Source organism: Dermacentor silvarum, chromosome 3, assembly GCF_013339745.2.
Source record: "Dermacentor silvarum isolate Dsil-2018 chromosome 3, BIME_Dsil_1.4, whole genome shotgun sequence".
NCBI classification, from domain to species: Eukaryota; Metazoa; Arthropoda; class Arachnida; order Ixodida; family Ixodidae; genus Dermacentor; species Dermacentor silvarum.
In genome coordinates this window covers 191,984,323-192,001,138 of record NC_051156.1, presented here as the reverse complement: position 1 = coordinate 192,001,138, position 16,816 = coordinate 191,984,323, and the positions used below count along the sequence as shown (strand labels likewise).

The following is a 16,816-nucleotide window of genomic DNA, read 5'->3' as shown; positions in this document are numbered from 1 at the left end:
GTACAGCACATTGTCTTATAGACCAGTCCCACTGCTCATCCGCACAACAAATCCTTGCAATATTTCGAGAGTGTGTTTGTATCCAGAGCCAGCACCAGGATTTTTCTGTTGGTGGGGCAGAGCGAGACTCTTCATTTTCGGTGGGGGTGTGGGGAGACACTCTATCACTTAGAACTCTGGGGGGGGGGGGAGTCAGGAGGAAATATGGGGGGGGGTGGACCCCCCCTTTTTAGAGCTGCTTCTGCTTGCATCCTTCATTTAACGCACCTGATGTAATATTTTTATTGCGCTGGCAATAATATGGACACTTCAGGCGCATTTTTGTCATTGTCATGGTTTTCTGTATAAAGTCCAAGGTCGATAACACCCTCGCCATGCGCAGTATGCTGTATGTGCAAGTGAAAGCATGCGAGGGTGAGCCGACGATCACGGCTCAGAACGGAGGAAAGCTGGGAGGAAGCACGCCGTCTTCCATCGTGTGCATGGCAACGGGGGAGGGGAGGGGGTTGTATACTCTTCGGCAGCAACTACGTATGGTGTGGTTGCGCATTCTTTATCTGGAAGGCGATCTGCTTTGGGGGCACAGTCTAGGCGGGCCGACGGCTCGTAGCTTTACGTGTACTGTGTTCTGTCTGCGTTGAAGCGGTCGACAGCACAAAGGTCACTTCACTCGCTACTGTGGCCGCGCTTCCTCACTCCAGTGTTTTGACAGCGAGTTTTCGTGGTCATGGAGTGTGATGTGTTCTTGTTTGCCTTTGTGCGCTGACACCATGCTTGTTAATTTAGTTAGTAAGCAAATGTTTACAAGCTTATGCGGCCGATAAAACTACTGGTATCCTTACTTCGTATAGCTGTCTGCTAATTTGCTATCGCAATCAATGCTTCGCCTTTCGCGCGGAACTTCGACTTTTTTTAATGGTACAGTGCAGTCCACATATAACGATATATCAGTTATAACGATGATTCGACCTAAGAGTACAAATTATGCATTAAGGCTATGAGAAAGAAACTCGTATATAACGATATATTATTCATCGCATATCGGATATAACGATCGAAATCTTGCTTCTGGGCAGCGTTCATGCAGAATAATCGTGAAATTTGCGTTCCTAAGTTCCTTGTTTGCCTACGTGAGTTCGTATTTGCCGCCATAACCGCGCAGCGCATCCCGCCCACCCGCCGATTGCGAACGGAAGCCACGGAGAGCATTGCAAGTTTGCGCAGCGTGCACAAGATGGTGCCAGCTGCTTTGCGTCCACATTGCCAGCGGTCGCGCGAGCGTTCAGAGCAGAGCAGAGCAGAGCAGAGCAGAGCAGAGCAGAGGAGAGGGGGGAAAAAAGTGGAGTGGCGCCTGCGTGGCCTACACTGCCTTTACAATCTCCCGCCATAGAATAAAGATCAACGAGCACGGAAATTTGCCGCAGAAGCAGCGGGAGGTGCGCCGACAAAGCGCGAAGCCATGTCTCTCGAGACAAAGCTGCAAGTTTAGCAAGACTCGAAGAAGTACGAGCTCGCACAGTCTATGATATCGACGATTATGAAAACCGGGAGCGCCACGATCATGAAGACTAGAAGCAGTGGCCATGTCGATCAACGGAAAAGGCAGGCTTTGTGCGCCAGGACGAAACCCTCATGGGTGAAACTAACACAGTGGAAGCCGCTGACATTACCGAAATCTGGGAGTACGTCGCTACTCATGATGAAACAGGTGGTGCTTCGATGTAGGAGTTTCTAAGTGCAGGTAATGCTACCTCGTTCTGCGAAGACATCTCCGCCGGGGCGATCGTTGTCCCGACAGACGGCGGCGTTGTGCGACAGAGGCGACGACAGCAGCGGCGGTGACGACGAGATTGACAATGGCCCGTCATTGACACCATCCCCGATGTTCAACCAAAGTGCAATGTCGTCGATCGAGTCGCTCATTGATTTCACGCACGCTAAATTATAGCCACCAGTGTTCGCGCAGCAGCTGGACGCAATGCATACGGAGGTTGTGAATCCGAAACTTCTGCGCAAGCAAGCGCAGATTTCTATCTCAGTGCACCTAACGATTGAGACGCTATTTAGAAGTATAAATAAACATTTTGTTTTTCCCAGCCTACTTTCTACAACGTCCATTTTTACCGCAAGTGGCAAATTTGGTTTCGGGACTTCAAAAATATATTTGTTTTTGTTTTTTTAACGGCTAGTGATGATCGGTTATAACGATCGGATTTTTCGTTCTTCTTGATATCGTTATAAGTGGACTGCACTGTATTGCTCCAGATGATGTGTACTTAAATGTATTCCGGGCAAAGCAGACCAAGTAATGCAGCAATAAATAGTATTAAATTTTATAATCCTGCAATGTAGCCTTTATGTGAAATTTCAGCGCATGTGATCCAACTGGTTCATAAATACCTTACCCACTTACACAGCATTCAGCTTGTAGGGATCAAAGCACAAGGCTCAGCTTTGATACCAATGGTTTGCGATAGGGAATACGTTTATGAAATGTATAAAAGCGTTGTTATTTCTCTCTGTATTGTGGGTCATTTGCCTTCGTTCTTCACCACAGCACAGGACTTCAAATGGGACTGCTTCTTTTGTTAATTACAAGCATAGTTTTACTGTTTGTTGGGTTACTGTAGCAGGGTTATGCTGTATTTCTAACGCAATATCTTATACAGCTTCCCCTACCTCTGCCTCATTTTAGAACTGCCCAAGAACGTGGGTCACTGCACTAAAGTTTGTTTTGTTCCTTTTTTTTTTTTTTTTTCTCGCTTCTAGGCTGCTCTTCTCGTGCATCAGCAAGGACAAACAACTCGAAAACTTTGTGGAAAAGCTGTGCTTCAGATTCATGCTTATGACGTAAGTATATTTATTATTGCTATTGTTGCTACTACTACTACTACTGCTACTACTGCTAGTACTATCAATTACTACTAGAACTTATTTTTGAGGTATCTGGATGCTGTTTTTCTAGGCAAAGCACAATATTGGAATCCAGAACTGTTTCAGAAAATCAGGGGATTGTTTTCTTTTTTACACTCTTACCAGTGAAAACTAACTTAAATCTATATAGTTTTAAAAATAATATTGAAAAACATCTATGGTATATACAATTAAAAACAAAATTTCGGGCAACTCAACATCATCGTTGTCACTTAGTAGCATTTTGTGAGAAATAAGTGTTTTAAGCCACGGTATAGTGATTTCACCCTAAAAAAAGGTTGCCAGCACTGTCTAGCATGTACGCAAGTTGTCTTGCGTGGATGCACGTCTCTGGATCAAGTTATACACAACTGTAAGCGTAATCATCCTGTCTCATGCTTCTGGCTAGGTTCGCATATCACATTGTTAGTTCATGTTTATAATTTTGACATTACATTTTAACTTTCTGTGTCGTGAAGAGCATACTTGTTTTATGGATGTGCCAACATAGTACAGTCGACGTCCAATTTTTTGGACTCCCTAGTGGCCGCGAAAACGTCCGAAAAATCGGGCAGTCCGAAAAAAACGAATGCATGCCTTTTACTGCTCCCAAGGGCTCAAATCACCACTGGCATATCCGAAATAGCTCTGAAGGCCTGCCAGTACACTTATTAGACATATCGTAGCTCGTACGGTGATAGGAGACGGCCGGTGCACCGGTGTACAAGTAGGGTTGTTTGTTTTCGGGTTTTATATTTTTTTAAATTCGGGGCATAAATATTGGGCGCTATTTTTCAGGCTGATAATCGGGGAGAAATCGGGCTTTTTGTGAAACTGTTCCGAAATTCGGGGGTTTTTTTGAGGGGGGGCTAAACTTACAAATGTACTAAGCACCTAATACATTACATTTGTTTTTGTTTTGTTTTTTTATCGGAGGGTATCATAAGTTTTATAACGCTTACGCGTTAAAACTACTGCTCTGTTTCAAGCTTGCGATTGAGGGGACATCAATGTATTCTGGTAAATACTCCGAAGTTTGGCCTTTGTTTGGAAATTAATAGGCAATAATCACAGTAAAGAGCATTGATAACTTCTAGGAAATTAAACATTTTATTCATGAAAAGCTGGTTCACCAATGCCTATCATCACCTTTCTTCAGCTGGCCTCCATAGAATGTCAACTCAGAGTTTGGTGCGCTCGTTGGGCATTTGGTTGAGAGCCGTGTAGCGCCCACAGTGCTGCACGTAACTTGTGAAATGAAGTCACTGGACTTCACTTAAGCCAACAGGATCTAACTTATTTGCCCTGAGGCAGGGTAGCTAGTGCGTGTGCACCATGCGCATGAGTTAGTATGTGGCTTTGGAATTTGGGGAGAAGTCGCGTTTAACCTGATTCTCCTGAAACAGGTTCGGGGTGTAAAAATCAGGTAAAATCGGGTTTTACCCGAAAACAAACAACCCTATGTATAAGGAATACATACCGTGTCCCGTGACAATTGCCCCTTCCCACTCTTGGCATGCTTCACTGCAATACTTTGCGTATGCTTCATCGCCTAACACTGTTGTATTGAGGCGAAGCTGACTTTCTGTAACCGGCCTTATGCAATGCGCCGTGCTTTCCGAGCTTCCAAGACATTGGTGCAGATTACAAAGGTGGAGACGGCTCCATTGCCAGCAGCGGTGAATTGCTTCAATGAAAAACACGGCACCGAACAGAAAGAAGCTTGGTAGCAAACATCGAAGTAGCTAGGCCTAGCATTGCTGCGGTGGTGTCTACCACTGCCAGCGGATCTGCGTGCGAGAGCGCCGGTTGGAGGCGACGAGATAAGCAAAATGGCAGCGATGGTGGCTTCGATTAATGGCGTTTCGGACCTGCGGTCATGACGAAAAGTATGGAAAATCGGACGGCGAAGGTTTTTTGCATCCGAAATTTAAGACGTTTTGTAATTGACACTATGGGGCGGTGCCACGAAGGCGTCTGAATTATCCGGCATATCCGAAAAATCAGGCACCCGGAAAATCGGTCGTTGACTGTATAGGTGTTTTGAAGACCCTTGTGCAGCAATCTAATGTATGCCATTGCCTGTTCGCGTTGTTGCAGGACGGAGCGCCACTGGCGTGATCTCGCGTACTGCTTGTCGCTCATTCCATTTGGAGAACGGGGCATCAAGAAGCTGCACGAAAACGTAGTCTGCTTTGCAGACAAAATGCACGTGGACGCCGTGTATGAAAGCATCACAGGCATCATATCAAGTGAGATGTCCTTTCTTTTTTTTATTGTTCTGCAATTGCAGCTTTAACCCAAAACCCCTTACATGATATATTTTCTTCATTTCAGACGCGAAAAAAGCCCAGCTATTGAAAGCCGATGTTAAGGTGAGTGATTCTTTAAAAAAATAAGGACGTTAGTATATCTTCAGAGTCACGGCAGCAATTTTGTACCATGCATATTCACGTCGTTTTCTCCCTCGCAAGAGCAGTGTTCCGAATTGGGCATTCATAACCAAGACATGGGCATCTCTTACGAAAGCCTTCCCTCCCCTACTACGGACACGTTGCACTGGTCCCCTTACCGTTTATCTCATTTTAATTTTACAGTTCAAGGATATTTATTGCCTTTTACTATTCCTTATAAGCCAGGTGTATTACTTCACGAAAATCTATTAGTCCACTCAAGATAGAAGTTTTCAGCTTTCTAAGTCTGTAGGCAGCTTAAACAACACTTGGAACAAACCGTAAACAAAGATGGAGTGAGAGAAATGAAAGGTGAAAGAGAAATTAACCAGAACAGAAAAACTTGTTTTACCCGCCATGGTAGCTTAGTGGCTATGGCATTGTGCTGCTAAGCTCGAGGCTGCAGGTTCAATCGCGGCTGCAGCGGCCGCATTTCGAAAGGGATGGAACGCAGAAATGCTTGTGGGGGTACCCAGATTTCGATACACAGTTAAGAATCCCCAGGTGGTCAAAATTAACCCTGATGCCCCCACTATGCCATGCCTCATAATCACATTGTGGTTTTGGCATGTAATACCCCAGAATTTCATTTAGTTTTTTTAATCCAGTTTGCTACCCTATGCTGGGGAATGGGGGAGGTAGAAAGATAAGAAAGCAGAGAGAGAGAGAGACGGAACACAGACATGCGATCACAACCAGTAAACACGGAAGTTTTAGAAATACCTGACTTGCTATTTTGAACACTGTCAAATTCTGCCATGTTGTGTTGTAACTCCAGCATGTCGGTGTTTTCAGCGAATCAGAATAGACGGAGCCGTCCTGTAAGCCGATCAGAGCTGGAAGGATGGTGAATTTGGCAATACATATGGTTGACCTTGAAATCCTGTCAGATCTAATTGGCTCATAGGGCAGCTATGCCCTTGCTAATTAGTTCATTATGCCAACATGCCAGAATTAGATAACGTCATGCATATACGTAGTACATTGTTTTGCTTTTTGCTGGTAACTGTTTTTCGCCTTGTTACCACTGTGAACAAGTTATCGCTTAGTGGAAGGCGAGCCTACTCTATCCAAAATTTCTTCAATGTTGTTGCCGGTTTTGTAGCGAAAGAGTGTTGTCTAAACAGATTGCATGCGCAACACGAATCGTGTTGTACGTTCGCTAAAGTACAGCAAATGCACCAGCGATTAGTCTGGAATGTACAGTGGTACATGTATAAATAGAGGATGGACTTGAATTGTCAGTTCTGATTCGATGACAGATGACTGTGCTCACTGCTATCATTGGGATTTGAGTACTGCTTGTTTTTCTGGGCACAAGTTCACTGAATAAAGAGTTAGGTCGTAACTCACAGTATTGGTAATGTTTGATTCTTTACCATCGCTACAACATGGCAACGTGCCAGAATTTGACAGTCAGAACGTTTATAGGACTTGGCTTACTATAGCTTGAGCTGGACTGTTGAACTCCACACACACACAAGCACACACTGCTCAGCTGCAACTTTCGTGACATTAAGTAATTGTAAAGACGGGATGCAGCTCTGACGTGTTTTGTGCGCAATCTAGCGCGTTAGTGTAAGCTGGAGGGTTCTCATTCCATGTCATTTTCTATCTATACAGAATGATGAAAGTGTGACAAACAAGGTTCCTGTTTCCCTTTGCAGGTGATTCTCGAGGAGTTGGAAGAACTGGTAGAAGAGCTTCGGAACAAGGGCCTCACCGAGAGCGAGCTGGTGCAGAGGACGAAGAAACGCACCACGCAAGCATCAGCCACCAAACGTGGAAGCAAGCAGTCTTGCGCAAGTAAGCGACTGTGCCCTCCAATCTGCGGTACTAATTTGCAATCGGATTCGCGAAAAAGCCACAAAGCTCACTCAGCTGGTGATTATCTTGGAAAGCACAAACTGATTTCGTGGAAACCAATCAAACAAAATACAGTGCAAGTAAAGCTACAAAAGTCTGTTTGCATAAAAGTGCAACTAAGAGGACTTGCAGCAGCAAGTTAGGCAAATACAGATTCATTGTAAAGTCAGAAACTAGTATATCTTGCTTTTAGAACGCACTGTCGCAAAGCATTTCTAGGTAGACGCAGTGTCAAAAGCTAACGGGATACAGTATGTAGTTAGAGAAAAGGCTGAATATTTTCTGAAACTTGGCACGGAGCCAGGATTTTAATTGTGCTACGTGTACTAGTGTACATGACTAGCATAGCGTTGTACCATTGTTTTAATGTGGCTACAAGCTGAAACTGGGCTGATGGTCAACTTTCTTGCAGAATCCGCATCCCGCAAACTTTTGACCCTGCCTGCTCCTCTGCAACTCCTTCTCGGTTATGGTGCCACTAACATGCCTGTTCATCAATCACCACTTCAATTGCCCATGGGCGATTTTTCGGATAAAAATAAAGTTTTTGTGGGCCTACCAACCTTAGAATTTTAAAAATGCTAGTCAAAACCAAAGTACTAAAGTTTGGTGGAAAATACTAAAAGTTTGATTGCTCAAGATGTCTATTTATTAAAGCTTGACAGGCTTTTCTCTGTGGCGATGCTGTAAAAAGGCACTGTGCTCTGTGGTGGCAGCGATAACGACCTGTGCCATAGACAAACAGAAATGTTAATGAAATTTATTCATGAAATATTCGTGTAACAACAGCTGAAATTTGTATCGTATTTGTAGCATTGTATACTGGTTCTATAACTTGGTGTCGCTGCTGCACTGCTAGGACCGTTTAATTGGCTGATTCATAAGATTGGGCTATGAAAAATTGCTCAATTACTGTATTTGCATTCTCTTGGAATACTGTTTTTTTCCTAAGCTAGATGCAAATCAAAAATCCTACAATGACTGGTGTTAACACGACAGTTGTTCACAAGCTCTAAAATCAGGCAGTTTACACATTGAAATCGTAAAATATGGCAGGTATGCACGTGTACCTTCTATGTGGTCATACATTTCTTGATAATCATTATTTTCTGCCATAGCACCTTGACATTCAGGTGCATGAAAGGCTCTCGGCTGTCGTCAAGCTAGCAGCAAATGTTTTTCCGACAAGTGTCAGGTCAGAGCTACTCAGCTATTGTTATGTGGACTTGGAAACAGTCAGGTTTTAAAATAGTCTACATTGATGGCAAAGAAGTGAGACTGTGATTGGCTAAAGCAGAAAAAGGAAAGTATAAATTTGAAGTAAGGTGGAATTAATTACCATATTTAGCAAAGTAAATATAAAATTTGGTTGGCCATGCTTTATTTCCATGAGTATTCTACTGCTATCCAAAACAATATTGGTTACAGCAAAGCAAGTATTTCTTTGCTCACAATTCAAAATATACCATATAGACTCTTGTAAGAGCCGCACCCGTATAAGGGCCGCAACCGCAACTTGACAGTCAAAAATTTGGGGGGGGGGGAATTCGAATGGAGAAACAATCGTGTCTGGTGCCTCGATGCCACGTACGCTGCTTACTTCCACGTGCAGCTACTAGATGGCGAGAGCTACGCATTGACCTCTGATGCAATGGTACATCCGGTGTGGGCACAAGTCGCCGGCTGCGCCGGCACCATTTTGCTCAAAAGGTTCATTCCCGGATAAGGGCTGCACCTCGTCAACATCGTGAAACAAAAGTGCGGTCCTTACACGAGTCTATATGGTATTGTTATTACAGCGAAGCTGTTAGAGGCTAGGTTCCAGGAGATCGCGTCCGGCAACAACCGGAAGTGGATCAATGATGATGATGATGATGATGATTTATTGGCATCCCCTTTGAAACGGGGTGGCGACAAATAGTCACCTAGCCTGCTTGATTTAATCAGGTATACTACACATGTTCTTTATCACGCATTTTTGTATACCTTTTTCAAAATTTTACCTTGTACCGCTGCCTATGATTTTAAGAGATCAGGTTGTATCCATCTTTTCCCTGCTTTTTTTCCACCAGTACTCTAATCGTCTCTTGCTGATCTCTACGGCTGATCTGTTTATGTTTCCTTCCACTTTAAACCCAAGCGCTTCTGGGAGTTGCACGTTACCTACGGTTCTCGCTGGGTGGATCCCGTCGCATTCCATTAGGATGTGCTGAGTGGTCTCTGGATCTTTACTGCAGCATACACATGTCTCATCTAGTTCCGAATATTTGTTCCGATATGTTTTCGTCCTTAGGCAACCGGCTCGAGCCTCAAATAGCAAGGCACTGCCCTTTGTGTTATCGTACAGATTTTCCCTTCTAATTTCTTTCTTCTCATTCTTGTAAATCTCCATTGTCCGTTTCGTTTCCATTCTTTGCATCCAATTCACGGTCTCTATTTCTCTCACTTTCTTTCTGATGACCCCTGGTTGTCTATTTACAGTTTCGATTATCCTGTACTTGGTTGCCAACTTCCTTGACCTCTTCCTCCATTCTGTGTCCACGCTTTTCATGTAGAGATACTTGTGCACTTTAGCCGCCCATTTATTTTCATCCACGTTCCTGAGCCTTTCTTCAAAACTAATTTTGCTTTGTGCTTCTCTGACTTCAAAAGAGGCCCAACCCATGTCTCCATGCACTGCCTCATTTGTCGTATTACCGTGTGCTCCCAAAGCCAACCGGCCTACTGATCTTTGGTTAACTTCCAAACCCGCCAATATATCTGATTTTAAGCATATAATGGCATTTGCGAATGTTAGCGCTGGCACCATTACTCCTTTCCAGATTCCACGCACCACCTCATACTTATTGTGGCCCCACAGTGCTCTGTGTTTCATTAATGCTGCATTCCGCTTCCCCTTTATTTTCAGATTATCTTGGTGGTTGCTTGAGTAATTCTTTCCTTCGTTTATGTGTACGCCGAGGTACTTATATTGCTTCACTATGGGTATTACTTGCTGTTGAATTGACACCACGAAGTTACTCGTGTGTTCATTAAAGATCATAATCCCTGATTTCTCTGTGCTAAACTTAAGGCCTAGATTTGTCGCTGCGTTCCCACAGATATTCGCAAGTATCTGTAAATCTTTTTTATTGTCCGCTAGTAGCACAATGTCGTCTGCGTACATCAATCCAGGGACCTTCTGTTGCACCATTTGTCCATTACGCATGTAGGATAAATCAAAACCTAATTCGCTGTTTTCCAGTCGTCTTTCTATGCCCTTGACGTAAAGCGTGAACAACAATGGTGACAGAGGGCATCCTTGCTTCAATCCTTGGTGAATTCCCACCATTTCATTTCCTTTTCGGCCTTCCCATGCCACTTGTACTTGGTTGTCTCGATATATCTCCCTCAGCAGCTCCACGAAATCGTCATCTATGCCTTCGTATTGAACAATTTCAGACGCGTCGCGCCACCTTGTGGGATTGTATGAAAACGTCGGGATGGCAGCGTTTTTAAACTTTGGGATCGTAAAAAACTGCTTGCTTGCGTAGCTTGCTCTGGAGCTTGCTTGACCTGCGCACCATCAGAATTGTTGTGTGAGCATTGCTTGCTTACTCATAAAAGACGATGACGACGGCAACCTGCACACCATTAGAATTGTTGCGTGACCCAGTGCATATAGGCAAGACACAATGTCGGGTCGGTGTAGTAAGTGTATGATTTAGCTTCGACGACACGGTTTTCTCTCAAGGGCATTGAAAGTCGACTGAACGATGAGACATATACGGCTTTCGTCTTAATAAAATCACGTGTGGTGCATACCCACATTGGATATGCGGGTATTAACCAGGGATATGTGGGAAAGAAATAACGTGTGGCTCATACATATCTGCTGTGTGTTTTCAACCATTCAACATAACTGCCAAATTGATCATTTAAGATATAATGAAACAAAACCAACAGCTTCGCTGGTCTTCCATCTTCACATAGTGGAAGGGCTCTGAATTTTTTCCGTGTTGTATGTGGCTTCGTTATGAGGCTTGACTGTAAAATGGTGGTTAGCTGCTCTAACCATTGCACTTTAGAGAGTTAGAGGGACACTAAAGAAAAGAAATGCTAATTTGTGCTGTATTATTAAATTACCAATCTATATTATCAGAAAGATTCACTCCTATCATGCGGAGAGGCTTTGTAAGCCAGAAAAAAAGCAAAAATTAAAAGCGCGAAGCAACCTTGATGTTCCCACACTAGCTTGCCGTGTTATCGTAGACATCTAGTCAGACCTAGTTAGCTTTAATCGATGAACAGGGACTGCATTGTATTCTAAAAGAGCCGAATACTTAACTTGCAAGTTTCAAGGATTTTTGCTGAGCCACAGTGGCCAAAATAGTAAGAAAATATTTTTCGAAATCCATGATGTCAGACTGACATGTGTGTGCTGCGGTTTTTAATGCCAAATTCAAAAGTAGATCTCTGATCTTTTATTTCTCTTCAAATGATTGAACTATTACCACGAAATTGATGAAAGTGCATTTTTGGAAGAATACTTAATTCGGAATACTTAATACTAATTTTGGAATATGTACTACATTCGGTGCTCTTTACAATGGACCGTAATAATACTGCGAGAAAGGTTCGTAATATCTGAATTCTATCCAAAACTAGGACCACGGTACGGTGTGAAATGGTGGACCTTTGGATATACCGCTGTCTAGTGTTTCGCTATTCATATTGGAAACCCGGAGGCGATTGCAAAAACGATGGAGACTGTAAGTTATAATAAATAAACATAGTTATGCGGCAATCTTACAACCAAGCTGGCAGGACGGCACCTTGTGGAGGCCGGCTGCCGGTAAAATGGCAATTTGTCATTGTGCGAAACATATTTGTTGTCCTCCCTCACCCCCTTAATTTTTTTTCCTTTTACACACAGCACCAAGGAATCAGAAAACACCGGCTCAAGGCAAGAGAAAATTCCGGAAGAAAATATTGCCGCTCTCCGAGAGCAGTGAGGAGGATGAAGAGGAGCAGGCGTCGCCACCGCCGTCCACGCGAAAGGCGCTGCCGCGGCGGCAGTGCAAGGTGCAAATACAGTTCAGCGACAGCAGCGAAGCCGAGATGGGTGATGATGAATGAGTTCCGCGGGCTTGTGCAGGCATAGCCTAAGTAGCTGTGCTCAAGATCGAAAAAAAGATGTCGATGCTGCCACTCGCATGACAACGCCGCTCACTCATCGGCAGGTGCACTATTACATTAACACATGGTCGTCTTTCTCGGGAGTTGAGCGTATGTAAAGAAAAAAACGACACTGCCGCAGTATTTTCTACTTTTGCTTTTGTATACTCTATGTTTTGACTGTAAGCTATGTAGTTGTTGGTTCTCGTCCTCGTATTGTAACGCGATAACGAATAGCTGCATTTAGTGGGCAGCCTGCGTTGAAGCTAAGATGGGCACATTCCTGACAAAAGAAAAAGTGCTGCCTTGGTCATTGGACAATGAAGTGGGTTTTAGTTCTTGTTTTTTTTTTTCATTCTCTCTGATTTTACTTTACAGAAGCCTGTTTATATCTTTGTATTCCCTAATAAGCATGCAGGTGAACAAAAGTACGACCCTTTACAAGTTGTAACTATATTCTTAGTTTAGGAAATATTTTATTTTACAACTGTTTTTTGTTAGCACCAGTACTGACTGTCTGTAGAGGCATAGTACACTGTACCTTGTCTACACATTGACTGTGTTTTTAATTTTATTGTTTATTTTATTGTTATTTTACCCATTTATCCTACACTACTGTTTCAGTGCATTTAGGATGGACTGATTTCTGTCGTCTTACTGGATATTTTTCTATTATTATTATGGAATTGTATTAGGTGTACGAGGAAGACTGGATTTCAAGGGCTGTAACATGGTCGTCTTAGAGCTAGGCTTCACTAAGGTGAAATTAGGTCACATGCCGCCATTGAAATAATTTCCAGAGGACACTGATGTCATCGGGGCCAAGGAAGGTTCATAGTTTTATGTTTTAGTTTATGTTCATAATAAAAAAGAAACAAAAGTGAACGAAAAAGACCACACCAAGGAGCAGACCACCTGTGGTTTGAAAAATAAAACCAATGTTCTTCAGTCATCTTGCTGTGCGCTGAATACAACCGAGTATATATCTAATAACCACGGTAGGACACACCAGACAAAAACGATAGAGTGTGCTGTTTGTTGTTGCCTGATGTTATTAGTTATTCTACCCAGTCGTACTTGGCGCATTACGAGATCAGACAGAACACGAACTTGCCTAAAAATTTTTCAATGTGTTCTGCTTTTGCCACCATGGCCAAAGACAGAAAGTGGACTGGGATGGAGGATGCAAAGGTTGTGGCTTCGAACCCCCACAGGTTAGGCGAGTTCTCTTTGCCTGTTTTTCTGATTTGTCAAGAATGTGAATGGAAATATACTGCCACATAATCGGACAAAAAAAAAAAAAAGAAATGCTTCAGTCAGGGGTTTTTTATTCTTGAAACCAGAATGCAGGTCCTCTGCTTCCGCCTCATCTGGTATGCTATGCAATTTTTCTGTGCTTTTGTAGCTCAGTAACTGTTGACTACTTTGATAGTCACTTCACAGGCCCCTCCTTCTTTCAAATCTGGTTCTTCTCGCGTGAAGAACCATCATTGAAACATTGTCACTGAAACATTAATGCTCTTACGAGCTTACTTCTTCATTTCGGATTGTACATACCTTACTCGCTTATAGACGGGAGGCTAAAATTTTAGTGCTAGGGTATGGATGAATGGTGAAAGATAGTTACATTCATCTTTTGGGAACTTGGGACAAAACAGGCACAAGTCTAGACACACACAGGAGCTCGTACTAGAAGTGAACTTTGCAATGGATGAGAAAAAATGTATTAACACAGCTGAAACTAAACCCTTGCAAAGTTAATTTCTAGTTATATGAGCAAGCCGCATTGCGATGCTACCGAATAAAATGAGTCAGGTATGAGAGAGAACTGAAAAGAGCCACGACACAGAGGGAAAGAATCAAGATACTCGCAAGTCATTGCATTTTGTCTGCATTGTATGTTCTTCCTTCTCCTTCTCTTTGATTTTCCATATTAGAGAGTACGATAAGCAGGGTATATCAGCAAAAGGCCATATGCAATAAGCAGATTAGATATAGGGTACAGTCTTGCACTGTCTGACAAGCTCTACTGCGTAGAAAGTACACTGTGAAGATCTGCTGTGCGCATTATTTATTCATGCATACATTACATAGGCCCACTGCTTCTTTCTACAGTAAGTGGCAGTATAATGTTGAGAGCACTGTAAAAAAAATAAAAAATATTCCTGTGTAATATTACTGCACATCACTCATTTTTAGCCTCGACCTTGGTGCCAATATTTGTTCATTGACTGAGAAGAATGTCACTGTCTAAGCCTTGATCTATGTCAGTCAAGTTCCACAGGCCCACAATCTCAACTGCTGATGGCTGAAGGACAGGGCACTGCAGAATAGATGCGACTTAACGTTGGTCTGGACGTTGCTTATCTGAGAAACACAAGTGCGTGTTTTTGCATTTGTTTACGTTCCTCTTTCGCAACAGCAATTTCCTGTGGTCTTCCACTATCGTATTCTTATTTTTTTTTTCATTCATAGAAACCTAGTAAGCAATGACTTGCAAAAACAGCTTCCGTGTAGTGGAGCAGTGCTTTTAACCATTTTTGCCACTTGCCTTTCAAAATCACTGAGGTCAACCAACTACACGTCCATCTTTTTCATGCTCCCATTTATTTCGCCTATAGAACAAGCATGTGCCACCATTATTTCAGAATTCAGAATTTGTTTCATCTTTGCTTTCCCGGATGGGAAAGGACACTGCGAATTTCATGTGTTGTCATTGAATCTGTGGTCACAAATTCAGCCTCTCCGTTTTTCTTCCATGGCTGCTGCATACTATCATCATTGTACATGTTTCCTCATCTCTCATTATCACAGTAACATTGAGCTATTCTATAGCCACCATGAATGTGATGCATTTGCTGTGCTGTCTTATGTTAAAAACGCTGTCATTGGGCTGATTGCCTGAAGCAATATGTATATGCTGAAGAATAAAATACTGTGCCGTGAAAGTTTCTTTGTACTGTAAGTCCTAAAAAATATTTCGCCGCCATGAACTCAATGCAAGCGCAACTCTGCATGAATCACGGGATATATGTATATATAACTAAAGCGTTCTGAAATCTACGATTCACATCATGCTTTTTTTGTATGCGTGTAGTAGTTATGATGTGAACTAGAACCGTATTATACGATGTGAGCCATAGCCGTGGACTTCAAAATGCTTTAGTTTTGGTACAGGGGGACCCGTCCTTTCGTGTCAGTCGCATCGTTTAATCATTCGAACTATGTTCGAGTTCAAAGAAACTAATTTTAATGACCATACCTACGGACCTCCCGAAAAACTTGCGTGCAATCCCCCATCAATAAGTATTTTTTCGGGGATATCCCTACAAGGTGAATATCCATACGGATGTCTAGAAGTCCTGGGTAAGGAAGGGGGGGCGCGGCTTTAGCATTGCGAAATTTAACTGAAGAATCAATATTTTGAAAATTGCATTTTCAGTTTCTGACTCCTTTTCTATCTCATTTCAAAATTTCTTTACCGAAAACCGTGTAGAAATGGTGTCAAAATTTTTTATCTAAGCTAAGGTGGCGACTAATTTCTTGGAAATAGCAAAAAAAAAAACGGTATTTTTCAAGCCGCGATGTCTTCGCAACCGCATAAGCGCAGTCATCTTGGTCTCTGTGAATAGCATGATTCTCCGTCTTCAAATTTGGTGCCTAGGCCAGCTGAGCCCGGCAAGCGCACAGCAAGCAAAATTTTCAAGGTCACGCGATAGATTCTGATTGGCAGCGTGCGCCACCCGCGGTCCCGTAAGACTGCTCGAGTTGAGGCCACCGATCACTAAAAAAGTCTTAGTTTCGCTCGAAAGGAGAAGCATCAATCGCGATAGCAAATTAGTAGATAGCTATGCTAGTAAAGATAGTAGTTTTACTGGCTGTATAAACTTGGACACATTCACTGAATTAACAAGCATGGTGTTAGCGCGCACAAGCAAAAATGAATATATAACACTGGATGACCGCAGACAACCACTCAAAACGCTGGCGTGAGCAAGCGCGACAGCAGCAGCGAGCGAAGGTTCGTGCGGTCTATCGCTTCAACAGAAACTGAGCGGCGAAAGCACAGCGCATACAAAGGTAGGAGCTGTGTGCAGATCGCTTTGAAGATAGGTGCGCGTGACCACTCGCAGCAGCACAAAGTATAAGCGCGTAGTTTGTGGCAGAGTAGAAGCCGCACCCCCTCCCTCCCGCGCTGCCTTAATGCCCACTTTGCTCCTTTCACTCGCAGATCCGCTTGCGCCTGGTTGTTAAATGCGCAGTTGGTTTCGTAGCACAACATCGCACCCCCCGGCACAAGAAGGGGAAGGGGGGGGGGGTAACCCCCCCTTTTGTTTAACCCCTTTTCTTTCCTTGCGCATTTGAGTACTGCAACTAAGATGTAATACGCACAATCATCTGGACAGTTGCAAACTTGCACAAAAAGC

At 43.2% G+C, this 16,816-nt stretch overlaps 1 protein-coding gene across 3 annotated transcripts in view; it reads left to right on the top strand.

The window, feature by feature from the left end:
- The window catches only part of LOC119446351 (condensin complex subunit 1), a 53,977-nt gene extending 37,850 nt beyond the window's left edge, over window positions 1-16,127 (top strand). For 2 of the 3 annotated variants that reach the window (XM_037710764.2, XM_049664090.1), the window contains 5 exons: window positions 2,770-2,850; window positions 5,014-5,165; window positions 5,251-5,288; window positions 7,034-7,172; window positions 12,148-16,126. In XM_037710764.2, the coding sequence (XP_037566692.1) occupies window positions 2,770-2,850; window positions 5,014-5,165; window positions 5,251-5,288; window positions 7,034-7,172; window positions 12,148-12,350 (613 nt within the window). In that variant the 3' untranslated portion in view covers window positions 12,351-16,126. Of the gene's footprint in view, window positions 1-2,769; window positions 2,851-5,013; window positions 5,166-5,250; window positions 5,289-7,033; window positions 7,173-12,147 lie in introns of all 3 variants that reach the window. The other variant, XR_007466137.1, reaches the window with a different exon arrangement.
- Window positions 16,128-16,816: the final 689 nt, after the last annotated feature.